The 21,564-nt window shown below is 49.1% G+C and overlaps 9 protein-coding genes across 9 annotated transcripts; 2 read left to right on the top strand and 7 right to left on the bottom strand.

Annotated features, from left to right (window-relative positions):
- Window positions 1-508: 508 nt before the first annotated feature.
- VFPPC_08326 (metallo-beta-lactamase superfamily protein) lies at window positions 509-2,276 on the top strand (the record flags this gene model as incomplete). Its single annotated transcript, XM_018287054.1, has 2 exons — window positions 509-666; window positions 716-2,276. The coding sequence occupies 2 exons, from the start codon at window positions 509-511 to the stop codon at window positions 2,274-2,276; spliced, it is 1,719 nt and encodes a 572-aa protein (XP_018143901.1).
- Window positions 2,277-2,758: 482 nt separating this feature from the next.
- On the bottom strand, window positions 2,759-4,171 carry VFPPC_08325 (FAD dependent oxidoreductase; the record flags this gene model as incomplete). The annotated part of the gene is made up of 1 exon (XM_018287053.1): window positions 2,759-4,171. The coding sequence occupies one exon, from the start codon at window positions 4,169-4,171 to the stop codon at window positions 2,759-2,761; it is 1,413 nt and encodes a 470-aa protein (XP_018143900.1).
- A 970-nt stretch (window positions 4,172-5,141) lies between these two features.
- Window positions 5,142-6,200, bottom strand: VFPPC_08324 (hypothetical protein; the record flags this gene model as incomplete). The annotated part of the gene is made up of 1 exon (XM_018287052.1): window positions 5,142-6,200. One exon carries the CDS (start codon window positions 6,198-6,200, stop codon window positions 5,142-5,144), a length of 1,059 nt encoding a protein of 352 aa, XP_018143899.1.
- An 853-nt stretch (window positions 6,201-7,053) lies between these two features.
- On the bottom strand, window positions 7,054-7,419 carry VFPPC_16067 (hypothetical protein; the record flags this gene model as incomplete). Its single annotated transcript, XM_018293820.1, has 1 exon — window positions 7,054-7,419. One exon carries the CDS (start codon window positions 7,417-7,419, stop codon window positions 7,054-7,056), a length of 366 nt encoding a protein of 121 aa, XP_018143898.1.
- A 367-nt stretch (window positions 7,420-7,786) lies between these two features.
- On the top strand, window positions 7,787-9,526 carry VFPPC_08323 (MIP transporter; the record flags this gene model as incomplete). The annotated part of the gene is made up of 1 exon (XM_018287051.1): window positions 7,787-9,526. The coding sequence occupies one exon, from the start codon at window positions 7,787-7,789 to the stop codon at window positions 9,524-9,526; it is 1,740 nt and encodes a 579-aa protein (XP_018143897.1).
- A 3,450-nt stretch (window positions 9,527-12,976) lies between these two features.
- On the bottom strand, window positions 12,977-14,609 carry VFPPC_08321 (CRAL/TRIO domain-containing protein; the record flags this gene model as incomplete). Its single annotated transcript, XM_018287049.1, has 3 exons — window positions 12,977-13,536; window positions 13,596-13,737; window positions 13,803-14,609. 3 exons carry the CDS (start codon window positions 14,607-14,609, stop codon window positions 12,977-12,979), a joined length of 1,509 nt encoding a protein of 502 aa, XP_018143895.1.
- A 1,346-nt stretch (window positions 14,610-15,955) lies between these two features.
- On the bottom strand, window positions 15,956-17,100 carry VFPPC_08320 (mannosyl phosphorylinositol ceramide synthase protein; the record flags this gene model as incomplete). The annotated part of the gene is made up of 3 exons (XM_022428605.1): window positions 15,956-16,471; window positions 16,608-16,690; window positions 16,779-17,100. The coding sequence occupies 3 exons, from the start codon at window positions 17,098-17,100 to the stop codon at window positions 15,956-15,958; spliced, it is 921 nt and encodes a 306-aa protein (XP_022284403.1).
- A 1,640-nt stretch (window positions 17,101-18,740) lies between these two features.
- Window positions 18,741-19,295, bottom strand: VFPPC_08319 (GCN5-related N-acetyltransferase (GNAT) domain-containing protein; the record flags this gene model as incomplete). Its single annotated transcript, XM_018287047.1, has 1 exon — window positions 18,741-19,295. The coding sequence occupies one exon, from the start codon at window positions 19,293-19,295 to the stop codon at window positions 18,741-18,743; it is 555 nt and encodes a 184-aa protein (XP_018143893.1).
- A 516-nt stretch (window positions 19,296-19,811) lies between these two features.
- Window positions 19,812-21,350, bottom strand: VFPPC_08318 (vitamin H transporter; the record flags this gene model as incomplete). Its single annotated transcript, XM_018287046.1, has 3 exons — window positions 19,812-20,354; window positions 20,438-21,119; window positions 21,169-21,350. 3 exons carry the CDS (start codon window positions 21,348-21,350, stop codon window positions 19,812-19,814), a joined length of 1,407 nt encoding a protein of 468 aa, XP_018143892.1.
- Window positions 21,351-21,564: the final 214 nt, after the last annotated feature.

Genomic DNA, 21,564 nt, shown 5'->3' with positions numbered 1-21,564 from the left:
GTTCCTCCGAGAAATGCAGCTTAAACGCCATGTTTAGCTGTCAGCACCCCTGCTGGTAGCCTCAATTGGCGCTACAGGGCTGAACCCCAGCGAAAGAACCAATGCCTCGGAATTACACAAATGCTTGGAAATCCCGAGCTAGAATGAGCTATTAGCTTGGCTTTCGTGAAGAGCAGGCATGTACTGAAGAGATGGGTCTGCAGTCTGCACAGAGCTACGGTTTGCTCTCCACCAAATTTTCCGAGTCGGACAGAATTGGTACAATTCAGCAAATGATCGTGTAATGCGAAGATGCCGTCGCTGAAACCGCTCTTCCTTTGCCAAGAAACCAAGGCCTTCCGATTATGTTGTACACCTCCGTGAAGACGTCCGGTGGCTTGATGAGGACAGTTTCAATAGGGGCGTCGAGCAGTCGATAGTATAAGTATGCGCTCGGCGGCTTATGTAGCATTGAGTTTCGACATGCTTTGCACCGAGCCTTGAAGATTCTGTACACATTATCGCAACGATGAAGGTCAACGTTGGTCTTTTTGTACTTTATGTGCTGATTCGTGGTGGCGAATGCACCGACAATGCGAAGCCCTCGGTGCTTTTAGACCGAGTTGTCAATGCTCTTGGCGGAGCAGCGGCCCTGGGAGATGTCAAAGGGCTCAGCTTGGAATCTTCGTACGTCTTATTTGTCTTAAACTGTTGTAAACTGGCTAACATCTTGCAGCCTATTTAGAAGCCGAGCGTTGTTCCAGAACTACAATCTTGCGGACAACGACCAAATAACGGCAACAGCAGCGAAGCAGACCATCTCGTTCCAATTCAACAAGGATGGATTGAACCAACGCATTGATCGAGATCTGACATACGATGATTACTGGCGTTATGCTCATCCCACCCTAAAAAATGACTACACGCTCGTGGTTCAGACTGGGTCGAATGCAACCGCATGCTTTAACAAAGGCGGCGCCGCTGACCACCCTGCTGTGCCTTGGGGTTACGCCGACAGCTACCTGACGGATTACTTGGTGCACTCCGCCGAGCAGTCTGCTCTACTGGACGTGTTGAATCGATTCCGAGCTTCAAAGTCCGAGTTGACCTACTCCGTCACCCACAACAAAGCGTCGCGTGTGGACTATCCAACGCTGTCACACCCAAAGCTCAACCTGCAGCTGCTTGTGCGAAATGGAACATGGCTACCATACGCTGTTAGATCAACTGAAGTTCACGGAGTGTTTGGCCTTTCGACAAACGATATTGTCTTCTCAAACTACTTCGACGTGAAGTTTGGACAATCCAAAACCATCAAGTACCCCAAGCTCATACAGACGGTCTACAATGATGTTTATATCCTTGAGGATATGGTCGTTTCTAATGCCACTGTAAACCCTGCATTCCCCAATGACTTCTTCAAGGCGGTGCCGCAGCAAGCTCCCCCCAATGCTCCAGGCGACCCTTACCACTCCCATCCTCCTCATACGGACAACAACTACCCGCGGTCAGAAGTTCACGAATTTTACGAGTCGGGACTCTGGTACGGACCTTTCGGCATAAATCTGAACACTTCTGCCGTCAATGTGAAACCCGTCTTCCCAGGCGGCAATGTCCCACAGATCCAGAACCTCTGTGTTGGCGGCCCAGGCTACACCCAGCTCTTGATCGAATTCGACGACGGTCTCGTCATCACAGACGCTCCCGCTCACAGAAGCAAGCTCATCCTGCAGTGGGTCAAGGAAAACAAGAAGGGCAAGAAGATCACTCACGTCGTCCCATCGCACCATCACCGTGATCATACAGGCGGCATAGGCGACTACCTCGCTGCAGGGGCCAAATTGGTCATCCCCGAGGTCGCAAGAGACTACTACAGAAAGGTCAACAATGGCAAGTTCGACGTGGTTACATACTCACAAGAGAAGCCGTTCTTGAAGAAGGACAAAAACGTGCAGTTCATGTCCTTTTGGCGCGATGAGAATCCCCATGCCAGGGACTGGGTTTACTCGGTCGCCGGCCCGGCCTGTTCCAACTTTAATAAGTCGGAAGTCGTTGTCTTTAACGCAGATGTTATCAACCCCAACTTTGGCCCTGTTCCAAATTGGGATACTGCAGAAGCTATGCCATTCTTCCTGGATGTTGTCCGTCAAGGTATTCCGAGAGAGGCCACTCTGGTTGGCACGCATGGCGCGACTCCTCTTGGTTTGGGATCGCAAGATGCCCTTGCTCACTTGGCAGATTTGGCTGGTTTCTCTTACCCGTCTCTTTCGGGTACTGAGAAGTGGTGCGGGAAGTAGAAGTGGTTGGTCTTCAATTGCACTTTAGATAGAGTGGGAGGTTGGGCGACTGCTAAGCATTGGCCCGACGAGAATCTGGCTGAAGAGTTTGCTGCTGTAAACATGGTGATTTGCTGCGCCTAGTATATAAACTACTTTACCATCAACTGTCTGCTTCAACGTCTTCTGATATTGAGTCTGGTGCTCGCTCTCAAAATGATTGCATGCTTCCAAAATTCGGTCTTCGCCAAAGGAAGTGCTCCATCTGGATGAATAACATTTTCATTCCAAAGCAATTTTTTGTTAAAAAAAAAAAAAAATACAGCCCGAGCTTAATGATAAATGCAGTAAACCACGCATGGAAACATGTCAGTTAAGTGGATTGATGCTCAATTTAGAGTCTATTTAAAGCAAATCTAGAGTTCGCGACATGCTATACATCACCATGCGCTCCCATCTTGCGCAAAATCGCAGCCGCTAAAACCACCACAAGCTGTCTCCTTCTAAGAGTACCATTTATTGATCAGTTTCAGGGTAAATTCCCAAATGCCGGCCGAGGACGGCTCAAACAATAATCCGGTGTAGTACATGCCCCTATAACCCTGAAGAGCATTCATCTGGTTCCAGAACCCGGCCTGGATCTGCTTTGCAGGAGCATACAAAATACCAGGAGAATGATTGGCGAACGTGACGAACTTAATATTTGCGGTGGAAGACTTGGTCAACCGGCCAATTGTGGCCACCAATGCGCCCTTCACCTGGTCGTCGCTCTGGGGAGTCTTGCTCTCGTACCAGAACGACTGAAGCCCAGGAACCCCGGTAGGATAAAAATGCATCGCGTTAGGAACCTGGGGAATATGGTAGCCCTCGCTTGCAGTGGCGGCGTTCTGAAGACCGGCGGTGTCAGAGAGGCCGCTGCCGGAGATGAGCCCGGAGTAGAATCCCGTGTACTCGAGCTGGCTGAAGACTGCCTTTTCAGTCTTGTCGAGTGCAAATGGTCGGAGATTGTCGAGGGACTCGGCTGCTGTAAAGAGAATCCTTGATGCCTTGATGAGTTTACGGCCGGTTGGTGTCTGCACTACAACTCGGATACACCCGCCCTTAGCAGGTCTCTTGGCGTCCACTACAGTAGACGAGAGGAGGACGTTGGATCCGAGCTCAGCCTGGGCATTCGTCCATGCTTCGTGATTATTGCCCGTGGGAGAGGTAAGTGTCTTGCCGGGGGTAGACACCTGTGTAAGAACAATTTTGCTGAGGGCCTTCAAAACGTACGCGGCCGGCAGAGTGAAGAGATCACCAACGTCTCCAAGCGATGGGTCAGCCCAGATGGAATAGGCGACGTCTTGAAGATTGTACTTTTTGATGTAGTTGCCGAATGCCATGGAGAGGTCCTCTGGCACGGGTGTTGGAAGCTGGAAACCATTGCCGGCCACAAGATAAGGGTACTTGTCAAGCAGGGACATGTACGCCGAGAAGTTTCGACTGGGCGTGAACCCTTCCAGCTTTTTACCAGTTGTAAAGTCAACGTAAGCTGGACCAGGCCCTCCAATAGTAAAAGGTACCATGGAGACGTTGAGACGGCTGAAGAAGTGGAAAGTTGTTGTTGTGTTCTCAAACAACCGCACACCATAGTTGATGTGAGTGCCACTCGCAGGGTCAGTGTAAGTCAAAACATGGCCGCCGAGACGATCCTGTTTCTCGACCACAACCAGCGATTTTCCCATGTCCTTGAGCGTGATGGCGGCAAAGGTACCAGATGAGCCTCCGCCGATAATGGCAACCTCACGCTCGATAACATTGGCAGCATCATAGCAGGCAGGGTTGAAGTGATCGTGACATTTGTCTGTGGTTGCTGCGCTTGTAGCCGAGGTGGCCAGCAGCGTGGAAGTTAATGCCAAAGACAAGAGTTTATTCATTTTGAATTGCTGTACGCTTCAACCAGCGAGAATGTTAAAGTATTCACTTTTTCATCCTTCTCATAATCGAACAGACCCGAGATATTTAAGTAAAGACTCGTTGTTACAATTATCAATCACCTGTAGATTTCATGTTCGACGGACTTTCTTACCTGCAGCTAAGCTGGATTCATCTTAGCCACCACCTGCAGTGACAGGGGCACAAAGCACAAAAGCGGCTGAGATAAACCCCGAATTTGGAGGCGTTTGCACCGGGTTGCATTTTTCTTGTCTTTGGAAGTTCAGCATGTTCTGATTGGCACCCATTGTCCGAAAGTATTACCGATAAACCCGAGCCAAAATGCCGCGATCGAGGCAGAGGACAGGATGTGGTGGCTTCTTACACGTTCTCGACAAGATGGCGAGATGGTTGACCAAGGCTGCCCACTCTCTTCAATTAGGCGATCAATTATCAGGTATCTCACTTGGCGATACACTGCGCATGGCCAAATGTTACGATATTTTGTCGGATATTGCTGGCTCACTGAGACTTGTCGGCCCCAAGAGAGGATACTGCCAATAGAAGGAGCATGTTTGAATGTCACCCTACACTTGCAATATCATGGCCTCATTTCACTTGTAGAATAGAAGTCTTATAGAAAAGAATGTCCCATTGGCGCACTTCATTCCTAATTGTTGTCAAACGTGGTCTTGGAGGGTCGCAGACTGGTCCATCATACCCAAATCGTTCTTGAAGATCCTGCTGTTAGTATTGGAGACATCACACATGAAAGACGTGAGATGCATGCGACACCGCACGTTTCCCTGTGTCCCCAGGGCCAAGGGGGCGACTGTTTCTTCAACTGTACGATTGCACATCAATCCGTGGAATTAAGCCCTCTTATATTAATCCATGAGGTGTCAACTGCTTAAGAATTGTTACTAATATGTCAAATCGCGACAGAGAGCGCCATGTAGAAAACAACACATTTTACGCCAGTTGGCCCAGCTTGTTCTTATTTGTTCGTCTCTTGTACTCCAATGTCCCCCAACCGTTTCTCAGTGCAACAAAACAACTCTCCAATGCCAGTATTACCACCACGCCAATGGGACCAAGGATAGAGAAAACTGTAAATCCATACGATGCAGTATGAAACGCTTTACTCTCGGACAGATAAGTCGTCGCCAAACCAACTTGCATAGCGGTCAGCACCAAGACCATATAAACTACCACCGTAGCAAGCCACTGGAAACGATAGAGAAAGAAGGAGCTGTGATGTCGCCACTGGACGAGGTAGTCTCCTCCAATGCGCGGCTGTATTAAACGGTACAGTTTGCTGAGCCGATCCAGACTAAGCTCACCATAGTGAAAGCGTGGGTCGATGTCCTCTGGACCTTGAACAGCTGTGAGAATTTCAGCCGTGAAAAGCCGCCACTGTGAGAATGATATGTTTTGAGGGACTAGCCTATGTTGCTGGGCAAGTATGAGGTCGCTTTCGTGGCGGATAAGTGCAGCGTAAGAGACGAGGAAGCCGAGTGCTACCTTGTGATACTTGATCTTGTCGCATGTATTTCCATGTACATTGGGATCATCTCTGTTTTGACACTGGCACTGGTCATGGCAGCAGAGATACTTGCCCCAGAATTTGGGTTCCAGCAAGTACCGCGGCAAGGGCTTCACAAATATTTGGGATCTAGTTCGCACGAGGTGCATGTCCATTTGCTCTGCGATGAAGATTTCCCTCGACACGATGATTTGGTAGTGCAGAGCGCGGCACCGTCTTTGCCGCCCGGCTAGCCATAGGAGATGATGGATTTGTCGCGGGCGATCCAGATCCAGTTCGTTGATAATGCAACCCCATACGTCGCGACTCGTGGGAAGGACGTCATCGCATGGAGTGCTGAAAGAAGCCGGGAGAAGTGATTCCACATCGTGAGACGCTTCACAGGAACTGGGGTGTGGGATGGGTGGTTTCTCGCTGGTGGACAATTGCTCAAGTAGTCGAGTGTTGAAAGGCGCAGAAGACCTTGTTGTGCCAGTCCTTGCCATGCCTAGTTATGAAGGGTCGAGAGGAGAAATTGGGCCAGACTGGTGCGATGTTTGAAGTGTCAAGTGGTGGAGTTGAGGCTGAAGCTGGGATTAGAGTTGTGATGTTATGTTGTGTTGATCCAGCCAATCGCGCTTTAGCCAGAACGGAAAGTAAACTGATGGTATCCCAACTAATCTGCCCCGCCAAGACCTAGCTGCTCATTACAACAGTGAGAAGTTTGGGAATTATTTTGGCTAGTTCTGTAACGGAACTAGAGTTGACAACGAAGTTGACAATGGTTTAACTCATGCGCTTCGCAGACGATTGACATGTTGTGTGACAATCGACCACCTGCATTTCAAGGGTCATAAATTGTGTTGACTCTTGACAAACTACACCACGTTTCTGGATTCGGCATACTTGTGGTATATAAAGAGGTTTTGTCTAAATCACCACACTGCACACTTAAGCCATCACAAGACTGCAGTACGTTGCCTAGGTTTACTCGCGAGACGTGGAAGCTCGGAAGTAACACTGAGCGAAGAGAACCCAGCATCTTGACTATTCCAACACCAACCACCCGCGAATTGAAACCTGAAACAGTCAATACGTCTCGGTCGGGAGCGGCCCGGGACCTTACCATTTCGTGTGCGGCTGTGGCTGCGCCGGCTTGATATAAATGTCAACCATGGATGGACGCCAGATCAAAGGTGTGGAACTTGCCAAGATATCTCGATCCAAGCACATGGTGTAATTCAAATCCTTCTCCAAATCAAACAAGTCAGATAACTGTTATCATATCCTAATGACGTAATGTTTCCCTCATGCTTGCTCCATCGTAGGGAACGTGAGGATTCGGCATGGTCGGAATGGTCAACACCGGTCCGCTCCATTATATAAAGTGGTTCGCGCACAGCCCTGGCCACGAATGAAACATGCTCTGTCGCCATTCAAAGTTGAATGGAAAGCAAACTGTCTAGCGGTGACCATTGTCCCGCTGTATTTGCGATTATCCACGATAACATCAACTTTGTGGACCGTTGGATGGAACCATATCACGTCAGAGCCCCAATTAAAAAGGGAATCAACGACGGAGAAAACGGATAGATAAGGAGATTTTAGTTTTTTCCTGAGCCCCGGGAGGACATAACCACCTTTCCATGTTTCCCTTGTTGTTGGTGATTGTTCAGGCACCATTCCCTGCGTTCTCACCTTTGAAACGACTTGAGGTGGTGGCATTTGTTCACATGAGATCTTTTAGCGAAAACAGCGTCTGATAGCCTTTGAAACTTAGTTTATTCTTGCAATTTTCGATCGTCTCAACGAAAGGGGGTTTGCGTTTTGTAGTCCATATTCGCAACCGTGTAACTTCGCTACTCAACATCATACTCTCGTCGGAAATGGTCCAAGATGGCGACATGGAAAGAGCAAGGGTAAGTACAGACAGTCTCCTGGTAAGCTGAATATAACTTGACGATATTTGAATGATCCATGCAAATAGTCTACAACCGAGCGTCCAGCACTATCGGCAACACAAGGAGCGAGCCCATCAACGAGAAGCCCTCATGGTGTTCGACGCCCGAGAGGTCTCACCCTCCCAACCAGAATGGTCTCAAATACCGATGACGGCCCTGAAAATTCAGACCTAAGGCGACTCAATTCAAACTTTTCGTGGCGTCCCAGTAACCGAGTACCAAGCCTCAATAGACGATCGACACTTGCCGAAAGGACCCAGGGACAGTTTACGGTCGCAGGGCCAGACGACACAAGTAACTTGCGACAATCCCAAGAGCCCTTTGTGCAACCTGGATACGCCGAACTGAACCCATCCTATGATCAACCACAGAATGCGAAGCCAGTATGGAGTTTGGCCAAACCTCTCCCGCGTGTGGTGCGGCCAGGGATGGTGCCTACGAAAGAGGAGTTGATACAGAACCGCCAAAAAGCTCAATTACCGGCCGAGAACTCTCAAAAGCAAGGCCTCGACGTGGACCCAAACGAGTTGGAGCAAGGTCGAGTTGATGTAAATGTCGATCCGCGCAAGATAGCGGCCCAAGTTGAGGATGCAAGAATACAGCGTGAGGAGAACCTAGTGAGCAAAGTCCTGGCAGGTGGTGAAGGGCTTTCTCGGAGGCCATCACGTATTTCTAGAACCTCCACCAGCCGTGAGAGAAGACCATCCAACTGGGAGATCCCTGAAGATCACTTAGCTACTGTTCCCGAGGCCGTGACGCCATTCGAGACAGACGGCCCGGGGCAACACCAGCAGGATTACCTTGGGGAATACCCTTTCCATCATGTATCAGAAGAACATCCACTTCCGGACGCAGGATTGACTGGAGATGCAACAACCCAACCAGTTGATTCCGGCCTTGGTGACATCCTTGAATCGGTGTACCCGAATGACTTGCATCCCCTTGTGCAAGACCTCGTGGAAAAGGAAGTGCACAACAACCACACTGCATGGTCTGTCATTCGAACATATCATAGAGAAGCCTTGGCTGAGTCCTTGGCTGTCTTTGTTCAGCTTACCATCGGCTTTTGTGCGGATCTCGCAGTCACTCTGGCCACGACGCCTAGCCCAAACACAACAGCCTGGTGCTGGGGTTTGGCGACAATGATGGCCATCTATATATCCGGTGGTGTCTCTGGTGCCCACCTCAACCCAGCTATCACCATAATGCTCTGGTTCTACAGAGGATTTCCCAAGCGTAAGATGCCAGAGTACTTTCTAGCGCAGTTCATCGGTGCATTCTGTGCTGGCCTTGTTACATATGGCGTATACTACGCCTCGATACGCGAGTATCTCATTGCAAACTCAAACGTCGGCATCATCAACAGCTTTGTGACGAGTCAGCGACTCCACTGGATTGACGCGGCGACAGCCTTTTTTAATGAATTTGTCGGAACTGTGCTCCTCGGCATCACGATTCTCGCCCTGGGTGACGATCAAAACGCACCGCCTGGAGCGGGCATGAACTCCCTTATTATTGGTTTGGTCATTACCTGTCTGAGCATGACTTTCTCCTATCAAACTGGTGCTGCCCTGAATCCAAGTCGTGATTTTGGTCCACGGTTGGCTCTGCTGGCCGTTGGGTATTCTGGCGATGACCTTTTCAAGAACGCATACTGGTTTTATGGCCCCTGGGCCGGTGCCATAGGCGGCGCCATGGTTGGAGGGCTGTTGTATGACTTTATGATCTTCACTGGTGGAGAGTCTCCTATCAATTATCCCCTTGAAAGGACGCAGCGGGCTATGGTGAAAAGTGGCAGGAAGTGGAAAGGGAGATATCAGCGGGTTAAAAAGGTTCGGCTTTTTTCACGCCGGCCAAAGGTTTCCGGATAGAGAAAGGGCTAGATTTATCTGCTGCCGCGGAATAACGAGTAATTTGGGCCTTTTCTCCCGCCGTTGGAGTAAGGAGTAAATAAGCTCCATCGATGGATGATGAGCTCCGAGGTTAGACAAGGTAGGAATTAGCATTCACAAGAACACGATTCAGCGACTATTGCATCATTAGGAACAGGCAGTCATAGTAACTCATCTTCAACTTGCCATTGTGGCCCTTCAATGCACTTCTTAACTATGTACCAAGAAAGTATAACCCATGATACCAAACTCCCTTAATTGCGGCAGCAAACGAAATCACTGCCACCTGGGCAATTCGGCACTACCATACATCAGCAAGCCAGAACGAGATTCATATGGAGACTCCATACTCACCGGTCAATACGTCTCCGTTACGTTGGCAATATCCCAGGTCGGAGCAATACGTCCCAGGGCCAGAGCAAAGCTCGATCAGACATCCAACGACGTTACTTGGATCATGGGGGCAAGGCCAGGAACCGTCAGACCATTTTACCTTGACCAGCCCACGTCCATGTGGCCAGTGATTGCAGGTGTTCTTGTCCATACAAACGCAGGTCTCTGTTGACCAAAGGCCGCTTGGATCTGGTGTGCAGTGGCGGATGGCAGTGACACAAGCGGCGAAGCCGAAGAGGAGAGGAATGGAATACACCTGCTTCATGTTGGTTGAAGTTTGGGGGTTGAAATATGTTTGGTAGTAGTCTGGCTGTTTTACTCCATTCCAATATTATGAGGGGATTCCAACCCTTTTATAGATATTTCATGCTCTGTTCAACTTGGTCTAGACTCGTGGACTCCTGCTCGGCGCCATATTTTTCAACCCGACAGATTCAGCTCCCTGAAATTTTCATCGTTGACTTACACCGGGCGATGGGAAATGCAACGTTAGGCGCGGGGTAAAGACCCTGAACATTATTGTCTTGCCAACTACACAATTACACATGGTGAACTAAACCGTTGTAGAGCATAGGGCTGAGTGTGCGATTGGGTTGTTAGGAATTCAGCTTCGGCGAATGTCCTAATTCGGCGACGAATGTAACTCCCACGATAACCTTTGTCATGACACAACTAGGTTCGAACGCTTATGTGGCATATACGGTTTACGAATGGGTTGCTGAAAACTCCGTCTATGCAACGGAATACGAACGCAAATGTTTTAATGCCGCGTATTGCTACTAGTTGAAGGTTGCTTAACGTAATAGAATGTCAAATGAGAGTATCATTCGAGAACCAACTCATGACGTATACTCCTCCTGCTGGCCTAAGACCCTCATTAGACATGATATTGTATTCATCCGTATATGTCCAACAGTTTTATCCAACTTTGGGTTGGTTTCCATATGCATGTCTTCCCTCGGCGACGGACCCAAGAAAAGGCCGCTGGAACAGCCCGTTAATACCCATTAACTGCGGCCAACTCTGTGCTTACCGTTCCCGGCTTCATGCAGTCTGCAGGCTATTTGTAACTCCATATGACTCAGAAGTATATAATACAGAGCCAGTCAGACAAGTACGTAGCCTCATTTATCCGCGCGACTTATAGTCCTTCCTCATATATCCTCTACCGCACAGTTGCATAGCTGTAGAGGAAACCATTCAATGAGCATGACCCGAACATATCCCTACTTCCTTAATACTTCTTTCACGCTTTTCGCTTTTCCGTCATTCACAAGCAATCCAACTTACACACATCCCATCCGTGAATCAATCTCACGAACAAAATGCACCATGGCTCTAATACGGCCAGAATCAACCCCTGCATTGGCAACATCCCCTTCCACGGCCAAAATGCCATCCTGTGCCTCATGCGCAAAACCCTGTGTGGTTGGGTTTTCCATACATAGCTCATGAGTAATGCACCGTGCCATATGAATATCAGCTTTCTTGCGGTGCGTGAGGGCTATTACCCTCGCCACAAGCTCCAGACCCCCAGGAACCGTGCCTTCCATGTAATCTACAGATGCACGTTAAACACTGAGAATAGATGCAAGATTCTAACAGAATGATGCTTACCCTCGTATTCCGCCATGAGGTCAAATGTTTTGAAGGCATTGGGGGGCTTCCATGGTTGTCCAAATACACCACTGTAATGGTGAAGATATTCTTTTGCGTTGTCCGACACACTATCATACTTTTGCCAAGCGAATAGGTCAAGATTGCCAATGGAATTAACTTCCGCAGCGGTAAAGAGCTCGAAGAATAGCATATCAATCTCGTCGCGTGAGAATCCACCTCGACGAACGCCGTAACCATGGCCGAACAAGTGGTAGAAAGTTTCGTATCTGTAGATTGCGTGTAGAACTTGGATCTCTTCGTTGCGGTTTACTTCACGATCCCATGGTGATTTAATCTCTCCTCCGTCTTCGCTCACAGCATGTTGTTCTCTGTTAGGGTAAGCATTGGCCGTGGCGAGATTCGAAGCCGTCCAGGAGCGATAGCAATCCGCGACGGGTCGAGCAACGGATACATGAAAAGCAGTAAGCCACCGAAGCTGTGCGCGGGAAAGAAGGCGTATATTAGGCTGCATAATTGATCCCGATAGCCAGTTATTGTATGAGTCTAGGAACTTGATGATCTTGTCGTTGGTACGAGGCGAGCCCAGCACGCTCATTTGCGACACCATTGTCGCATATGCATCTGGAAACACGCCATCGAGTTCCCGATGCAAACAAGTACGCAGAATCTTGTTCTCACGTCGTATGTAGTGTGTATTCATCTCAGGAATTGCGTGGAGGAGAGCTCTCAACGAAGACAGATCTGGCATGTTCATGAGAATGCTTGTTCGTACTCTGGAGGGAAGTCTTTCCAATCGCGAACTTCTCAGCTTCTTGCTATGTTGTGTATACGTCATGTTTGTCGATAGCAGTGTCGTTGTTGGCTTGCCGCTAACTTGACGGCACTTGTTAGTATAGCACTGATAGTATGGTTCGTGCATGGTGGTGTCGCTCGCCGAGTTCGAGTGGTGATGACAAAACTCCGATGATGCGTTGGCTTTGTGAGAAATGAAATGTTGTTTGCTCTATCAAATTGTTGGTGCAGGGGAGAAGGGCGAAGTCTGGCTAGTATGGCGTTCGGTTGAAACACAGCATTAAAGATCAACATTGAATGATTGAAGTAGCCGCGAATGAGTCACAGGCGGCGATCTGTAGCTTTGAATGAGGATGGTCCCAGTGAACATAGTTTGTCAATCGGCGGGCCTAACCGAAAGAACTGCATACTTAAGTAGTTGGTGAAAGCTAAGTTTAGCTCTAGTGAATATAGACAAAAAGAATTCTTTGTTCTTGTTTGTAAAGACAGTAAGTTATGCACAGTGAATATGCTCGCCCTGCTTGAACAATATCCAGAACGCCATCCCAAGACCCATATTCGCCGTGCCCAACATAAATCATAACCGTGCGCATCAATCATAAGTAATCAAATCGTCAAAATTTCTCAATCACTCTCGTAGCATGATTCGTCCCCCGTGTCGCTTACGCCTTCGTAATGGCTTGCGCCGCAGCTGTCAATGGATTTGACTTTCTCCATCATCTCCCGTAACGAATCCTCCTCTGCCTTCGCAGGGTACCATTCCACACCATCTGCACCACGGAAGTAACCCTGTCGGTCGTAAATAGATCGAGCCCGTACATAGGGATCCAGCCTCCAGTAGTTGTCCGCGAGATCCTCCACGCACTTGTTCCTCCTTTCGCAAATCTCCCTCGCTTTTTCGCTCAGCTGGGCATTCATGACCCACTCCTTTGTCAAATCCTCAAACCGCAACGATAGCAATCGCCTTTCTTCTAACAGGCGGTCTCGTGTCTCTGTATCTTTCATCTGGATATTCTCGTCCGGCAGTGGCTCGTCATAGGTGTACTCCCAGTCCTCGTCACCTCCTAGCTCCTTGATCATTTGGTCGGGCGCAATCCACCTTCGTAACCCTTTCTTGCCGTAAGTGAACTTTACTTTGCTTGTAAGCTCTTTATCGAGCCAGACCCGAAGTAGTCTCCATATTGCTGCATGGCGTATACATGTCAGTGATAGTCCCCGCAATACTGTGAACAGAAATACATACTCTTGAGACCAAAGGGAGCATTATGAATGAGAATGAGTCCAAGTGAACCCGGATAATTCGTCTCAGACTGCTTGAGGATGAACTTCAACGGAGTCAGATCAAAATTGGCAAATTTGAAGCCAGATAGATCCAGTAAGATTGTCTACATCACGATCGATCAGTAATCACAGATGTTGTCGCCTTCGGATTTTGCACCTGTTCACTTACCCCAGTCTCAATCGGGTGTCTTAACGACAGACGCGCCAGCTCCAGAAGATACAGTGTGTATCTCTCCAAGCTCTGGACAGACTGATCGGACGATCTGTGCAGTCGAACTCTAATGTGGGTGATTGGGCGACCGGCTCTGTCAACTCCGTGAATGAAGCTTTTGCCCCATCGAGCTTGCTTCATGAAATCGGCGCCTAGAGCCCTCGCAATGCCTCGATTGTTTTTCTCATCTTCCGCAGCGCCTCCTTCGCCGTGCCTCAAGATGTCGTCATCTACTCCTGCTTCAATGGTCCTCCAATAGATTGTCTGGCCCATCATAGTCATTGCTTTGATGATATCCCACTTGCTTGCGCGGAGGAAACGGAGCGCAAGCGCATCAGGGTGCTCATGCTTAACGACTCGCAAAACAATCAATCGATACATCTCGGGTGTCCAATGGTCCAGCGCCTCAACGGCTTGTCGAGCGAGCTTTTCAAGGTTATGTTCAGTGGTCGGCAACAACGACAAAATCTCATTGACCAGCATTGGATACTTCTGATGCGTCTCACTTGTGCCTTGTGGTAACCTTCTAGACTGCTTCGCGGGTGGGACATATTTCTCCTCTAATGTTTTCTCCTTGTCGGCGTCTTCCTCTGCCTCGCAAATTTCGATGAATTTGAACCCAATAGCCCACATGGCTCGAACCTTGGCCTCTTGCTCTTCAGTCAGATTGCCAAAATATCCCTCGGGGATCTTGTAAGCAAATGCCGTCCCCGCAGGGTACGACACGCTTTGGCGGATCGTTTGTCTCTTCTGGATCTTGGACATGTTTTCTCACTATGTTGGCTGGTGATTGCGGAACGTCGCCGGAGGCTAGGTGGAACGCATTGCTAAAGGGTCAGGGCCGGCTACTGGTATATAGAAAAATAAATGCCATGTACATGTGAAGCAGAATCAGAAGAAGGCATTATGACGCCACACTTGCTGCCGAGGTCGTTTTCTGTACCAATTCGTCCAAGTTTGCGGAAGCAGATGGCTGGATTGTGGGATTGGTGAGCCGTGGCGTGCGTTAGCGCAGTCTGCAGGATGCGGGGAAGGAGCGACCCCAAGCCGTGACTGCCAAGTTTGGCAGTAACATTCACCATGGTTTGGCAGCTTTGGCCGTTATGCGGAGAAGGAGCAAGCCTCAAGTCGCTTGTGAACTCGAATGCTGGCCAGGCACATGCAATGCGGGGTTGAGGTCAGGTCAGGTCTGATGTCTTCACCATCTGTGTTGATCTATTTCCTTCCCCCACCATGCAAAACCACCAATCGCAACTTTTGAAGTCGAGGAAAAACACCTCAAACCTGTTCTTGCCAACCACCTTTTGACGAGACCCCGGTCCAAGCCGAACAATAGTGCGCATCTGGAAGAGATCGGATTCGTCTTCGCATTGGCACCAAGTTCAAAGCATCACAATGTCTACCAGCGATCACCTTCCCATCGAGACCATTCGGTTCGATCGAGTTGTCAACCACATGTGAACTTGTATCCACCCATGCGGATTCACGAGACCTCTTCCAGCACTAGAGCGAGTGCCGGCAGGCCTATCGTCACAGTCTTCTGTCTCGGGAGGTGCCGACGCCATAAGACAAGTCACAGGGTCACTCGATGCCTAGCACAGGCTGAGCACAACGGTGTTTGAGTAGCAAAGAATGGGCGGTCAATATGTCAACTGAAGTACTGGAGCATCGTCTATTTGCCATGCAGGAATTCCACGCACGATAATGGATATTAAAACCGGAAGGGACTTTGGCTTCATGCTCTTATAACCCCGGCAAACCTAGACGCTAATGCAAGCTTGAATACCTCATACTACATCGTCAAGTATGGTCGACAACCTCTCCAAGGGAATTTTTGCGTGGAATGGCCGAGTTGCGGTACCACATCGCCAATTCTGGCCCCTGTCGGGATTCCTATCGTCCAACGGTTGGGTAAACGCCCTCCTCAATTCACACAGCAACGCGGCCGAACAAGTCATATTTCGTCTCGAGCTGCTGACGAAGGGGATCCATCCGCATATCCTCGCTTTTTGTTACCCCATATGCTGGAACTCACAGTCAATACTGCAGTCACCAAGCTCCCAAGGCGGAAGTCCCGTACCATATCCAATCCAAAACTCCAATAGCTTTGCTCACCCCACGGCATCTTTATCGATATAAATCCTTTGATACGTCATCCGACAAGCCACGACTACCCTTGCCAATCTTGGACCACGATAGAGCCTTGCAAGAATTACACCAAGAAAGACAACAACGCCGAACGAAAATGCAAACAAATGCGCCCCTATCCAAAGAAACCATGCACTATCCAAACTCCACCACGAACCTCCTGCACGCATAAAGAATATCCACGGTGCTGAGCCCGGTCTGCTACCCATCATGACACGGTCAAGCACAGGCTCTGTGTTGGACAGTCCGCCATGATATCGTCGCCATACATCTGTAAGAAACCACTGGCCTGTCTCAAAGCTAATGGTGAAGTATGGCAAATGGTAATTCCACGAGGGACGGAGCAGCGATTCGGTAACAAAGACCCAAAACGGGTGGTTCGGTTTGGCGCCGAGGATGTTATTGCTCAGACTTCCACGTCCGCCGTCAGTGAGCCATGCTGGATAGTAAAGGAGTGGTTCAAGGTTTGCGCGACATCCCTATAACAAAAACACTTAGTTTGCGCCGCCCTGGTACACGTGTTGGCATATATGAAAGCGGAAATAATTGTTGTCTCACATAATCGAGATCGATATAAATTCCGCCGTAATGCCGTATCAAAAAGTATTTCAACGCATCAATACGCTGTACTGGAAAGGTAAAACCGTCGTACTTGGTCAAAAACCAGGGGTAATTTTTCTCTATAAAGTCTCGCGATTCTGATTTGGTCCAAAGCTAACAAGACCCGGGGCTGGTAAGTCGGAGGATTCTGGTCGAAAAGAGCGTCTCGTCATGGATTGGACCCGCTCACCTTGTATTCCCAGTCTTGGTGTAGGGTTATACAAGAATGTCTTGCTCGGTCCCAAATGGCTGGTACGGTTTCATTCTGGGAATCATGCCGCGTATGGAAGATTTGGTGTATGATACGAGGTATGTACCTTGTCCGCGTCTCAAAGTGGATATTGGTATAAGCAAAGGCGATCTGGTCCTGTGCCACCGTATTACCAGCATGCTGGACGAAAAAACGTTGAGCTCGAAGCAAAAAGTACAGAGGCAGTACGATAAGAACCGAAAATGCCGAAAAGGTGAGCAGCCTGCGGGAGACTGTCCGACGTGTGCGGATTGCCATGGTGGGTCTTACTCCTGGATGGCGAGGGAGAAAAGAGTAGAAAAGTACTGTGTCGAGGCCAAGTTGGTAGACAAACGAAATTGGTATTGATTATCTGTGGTCAGAGATGAGAACTTCAAAGAGAAACGGCAGGTTACCATTTTCCACACGCTGGCAAAACATCACGCAAATGGCGACGCGGTAAAGTCACAAGAAACAACAAGAAATAAGATTCAAGCCAAGGAGGCGGCGAAAACGCACCGCCATCATAAAGTATCATCGCTGGGGATGCAACGAGGCAGTGCGGCGCCAAGGTCCTTGCTTCTTGCTCTACAACCCGTGATACAGTCGAATGGATTGCTAGCGCAGGGGTAGGAACCAACGAATTGCCAACTCTGTCACAACTACGCCTTAGAATTGGACCCCTTCGGAGCACCAGCGATTGGTGCTTTGTCATGTAGGTGGTCAAGATTGACGTGGCATGGGCCACGTGTGTCGTCGAGTTGAAGCAGAATGTTTCCGGTTGTTGTTGGGTCGCATGCTACATCTCGGTTCGCTGTTTAAAATTGCGTTGGCTCAAACTTTTGGAGCGTGACACGTAACAACAGTGGCCATTGCACAGTGAGTGAAATTGGAATTTTTGTTTTATCTTGCCCCTTTTTGCTTTTTTTCTTTCTTTTTGAACAAAAGGCTATTAATACAAAAATATAGGGCGGGCTATATTGCATCTCGAACTTCTCCTCGTCAAATCGGAATCGGCCTGGTGGCCTTGTGGAGTCACAGGAGTCAGGACACTGGCACTGATGTTTGTTCGTCTCGTTGTTATATTGTAGCATCCAACTCCTTCTAGATGTTCTGAGCCATTTTTGCGATCCGGGTTTAAGGATATCGCACCAAGACGCCTGTCACAGCCAATTCATGGGCGACCTTTCTCTGAAACCAGCTTCACAATATGTGATTCACCTAGGCTTATTAATGTGCTGAGTGGGAGTTGCCACCCAAACTTGGCTCAGGTCTCCTTCTGTGCGTGTGTGTTTTTTTTTTTTTTTGTTGTTCTTTTTTTACAGATTCATGAGACCCTTAGGCTAAATATGAAGGCAATATCAACATGTTAGCATGGCTCTCTAGGCCCTTGACATTGATTCGACGAAGTTGACTTGTGGTCTGCGAACGCGAGTGTGAGTACGGACAATGTCCTTCTTACATTTTGGAGGGTATGAATCACATCTATTTAAAATGGGATGTCACATTTTCACCTTGTCTGAGGTAATACCAAACATCGGGGCCAACACTTGTCCGGAGGAGAGCATGGTGCTCCCCATCATGCTGTCCATATGTCTCAAGCCACTCATTTCTGACGTTGTTGAACAAGGGTTATTGGTTACTTAATACTCGGCAGATATAGTCTTCTATCAAGGCAAGTATTCGAATTGGGTTAGATCCCTGGTCGAGCCAGGTCTGTAGTCTAATTTGTCGTGAGGGCTGATAGAGCAGGAATAGTCTCAATAATACCTATAAACAAGTTAGCGATCAAGTCTATCCAGCAACATTTTCATAGCAATCAGCATACCATAATCCAATCTAGCGTTCAAATCTGCCCGTCAACCCGTCCAGTTAATTCGTAAACCGCCCAACCATCATGATCGCGATTCACCACCCAATCAGCCACTCAGTCCCCCAACAAAATCCTTCTCCAGCTCAATAAAGCACATATCCTCCGGCAACGTCAACTCCGCAAACCTCTCCCTCGGAAACGCACTCGTTCCCCCAGTCTTCTCGTACCCCCGCCGTACATACCACTCAATAAGCGCCTTGCGCGTCGAGAGCGCATTCAGCGAAAACTTCTTCACGTCCCATTTCTGACGGCAGTACTCCTCAGCATACTCGAGAACCTGTCGTCCCACGCCGCCCTGCTGGTAGGACTGGTCGACTGCAATCATGGAGAGACGACCTGCGCCGTCGCGTTTTGACACCTCGATGGTCGCAACCACCACGGCGGGGTTGTCGGCATCAAGGGCCACGAGGGTGATGATGTCTGGGTTTGCTAGCTTTGCGCGCACTTCGTCCACGGCGAGGCGGAAGTGGGCGGCGAGCTCGACGTTGCCGGTCCAGTCTTGGCGAGAGTCGTTTGCTCGAAAGGCTGATTCCACGAGTTGTTGGACCTTGGGGGCGTCAATGGGAGCGGCTGCGCGGAATTGGAGAGTAGGTGTCGTCATGGTGGTTGAGTATAGTGTGGGTTTGGGTAAGAAAGTCGGGTAACAGCGACGTGATTGAATTTCTGCTGGTAATAATGTTCCATGTTGAGGTTTACAATGCTTTATGTCCTTGTTTTAATGACCTGTTTGACTCCCGCCTTTTTGTCACAGTGTGATGACAAGGGCGTATGAGGCTAAGCACTAGCTTGTCGCGTGTATTTTTTGCTGTGAAAAGGGCGCAAATCGACAAATCTGACGCATTACTTTTTAATAGCGTCAAGTGAAGGGCATATGCTGTGCCGAATTGCGGCTGTTGTCGGTCTATGGCCCAATCCCATCGGACTGGAAGTGAGGCTTTTGAGTTCCATGTTGACAACCATGGATACCAGGCAGTCGACTTACTTCTTCAGATTCAATCACTTATCCCAGCATATTATCATCATAGTCCAAACAAAAAGTATTAGTGGATATTCGCATTTAAGCTAGTTAAATAAAGCCAGCCATAGAAGCCTGACAGACTACCACAAATCATCAACCTCACTCTGCCGTCCGCCGTGCGACTCGTCTAAGAAGCACATGCAACGAAAAGTACGCCGCAACACCAGTCAAACACATGCCACTAATAACACCAAACCCAGTAAGATACTTGGGCGCATCCCCAGACGGAAACAAGTAAGCTCCATAGATCTGCGCCAGATTCCCCATAGCATTAACGAGAGCCAACGAAACAGCCTTTGTCTCATTTGGCATGGACGAAAATGTCACGGACGCGTAGGACAATGCAAGACCGTTTGAGGCCCAGAGCCCCGATGCCATGATGACGAGGAGGGCATACCTCGCCTTGACGTTGTACACGGCGCATATAATGACCGAGCAGAGCATCGCGACGGTCATCATGGCGCCGAGGATGACGCCTCGCCATTTTGCGTTCTTGTCGGCGAGATAGCCTGTGATGGCTGTGGCGACGAATGCTACGCCAAAGATGGGAATGGTCATGTACTGCGCTTCTTTGGCTTGGTAGCCTAGACCGTTGACCAGCGTGGGATAGAAGTAGGACAGGGTGGATGATCCGACTATTGCCTAAAGTATCACAGTTAAAACAGCTCTACCGAATAGGAAGAAAGGGAAGGGGAAATATCATCGCTGGGTAAATGTAAACATACCATATAGCCAACAACGAGCAACCACGTCCTCCAATTCACAACACTAAGCTTCAAAGCCTGCAAATGACTCAACCGTGGTTCCTCCTCCGCAGGACGACTCCTAGCATCGACCTCGAGTCTCCGGATCGCCAACCTCCTCTCCTCAGCAGTGAGCTTACGATCCGAAGTATTACTCGGAAAATCAGGCAGAATAAACGCCGCGACGAGCGCAACGCCCATCGTCCCAGCACCCTCAACGATAAACAGCCAACGCCACCCAGCTATTCCATGAGAATTATGCAAACCACTGGTAATAGATCCGGCGAGCAGGCCGCCAAACGCACCGGACAGAATAGCTGCGGATATGTACACGGCAAAACGCTTGCTCTGCTCCTCCTTGCGATACCAAGACGACAGAATCATCAGGATGCCCGGCGCGAACCCGGATTCCAGGAGACCCATGACGAACCGAAAGCCAACTAGCGCGCCGTAGCTGGGCGTGAATGCCATTCCGATGGTGACGGCGCCCCAGAGGAACATGATGGTGGCTAGGTAGCGGCTAGGTCTGGTGCGTGTGAGGATCATGTTGGAGGGGACCTCGAAGACGACGTAGCTGACGAAGAAGACGGTCAGGGCGACGGAGTACTTGTTGGAGTCTAGGTTGAGGTCCTTGTCCATGCCGGCAATCTTTGCGTTGCCGATGCTATATGTTTGTTAGATGTTGCAGCGGAAATGGAAAGGTATAGACGTACTTTGTTCTATCCATGTAAGACAGGAGATACATGAGCCACATGCAGGGCAGGATGTAACGATCAATCTTGCGAACGAGCTTCTTCTCCTGCTCCAACTCTTCTGGGGTGAGGGAGTCGGCGACAGAGGAATCGTCATACTTTTCGAGGACATCTTGATGTTCGCAGCTGTGCTGCTTCTCCATGGTGAGAGGGGATGTCATTGCCATAGAAGATATTGGGTCAAGCTTGATGGATGTTCAGTAGTATCTCGATGTTCGTGTCATTGACGACCATTCGCCATCTTTATGAGTTTTTGGACTCATACAAGTATGGACGTGACAGCTGGCTATTCGTGGCAAAGCCACTGTGTCAAGGCACTTGGAAGTAACAGCACTTCATAGCTAGACAGTGTGTAAT

This window comes from Pochonia chlamydosporia, chromosome 4 (genome assembly GCF_001653235.2).
Source record: "Pochonia chlamydosporia 170 chromosome 4, whole genome shotgun sequence".
Lineage (NCBI taxonomy): Eukaryota > Fungi > Ascomycota > Sordariomycetes > Hypocreales > Clavicipitaceae > Pochonia > Pochonia chlamydosporia.
Note: the sequence above shows the minus strand (reverse complement) of the source record. Positions and strands in the feature narration are given on the sequence as shown.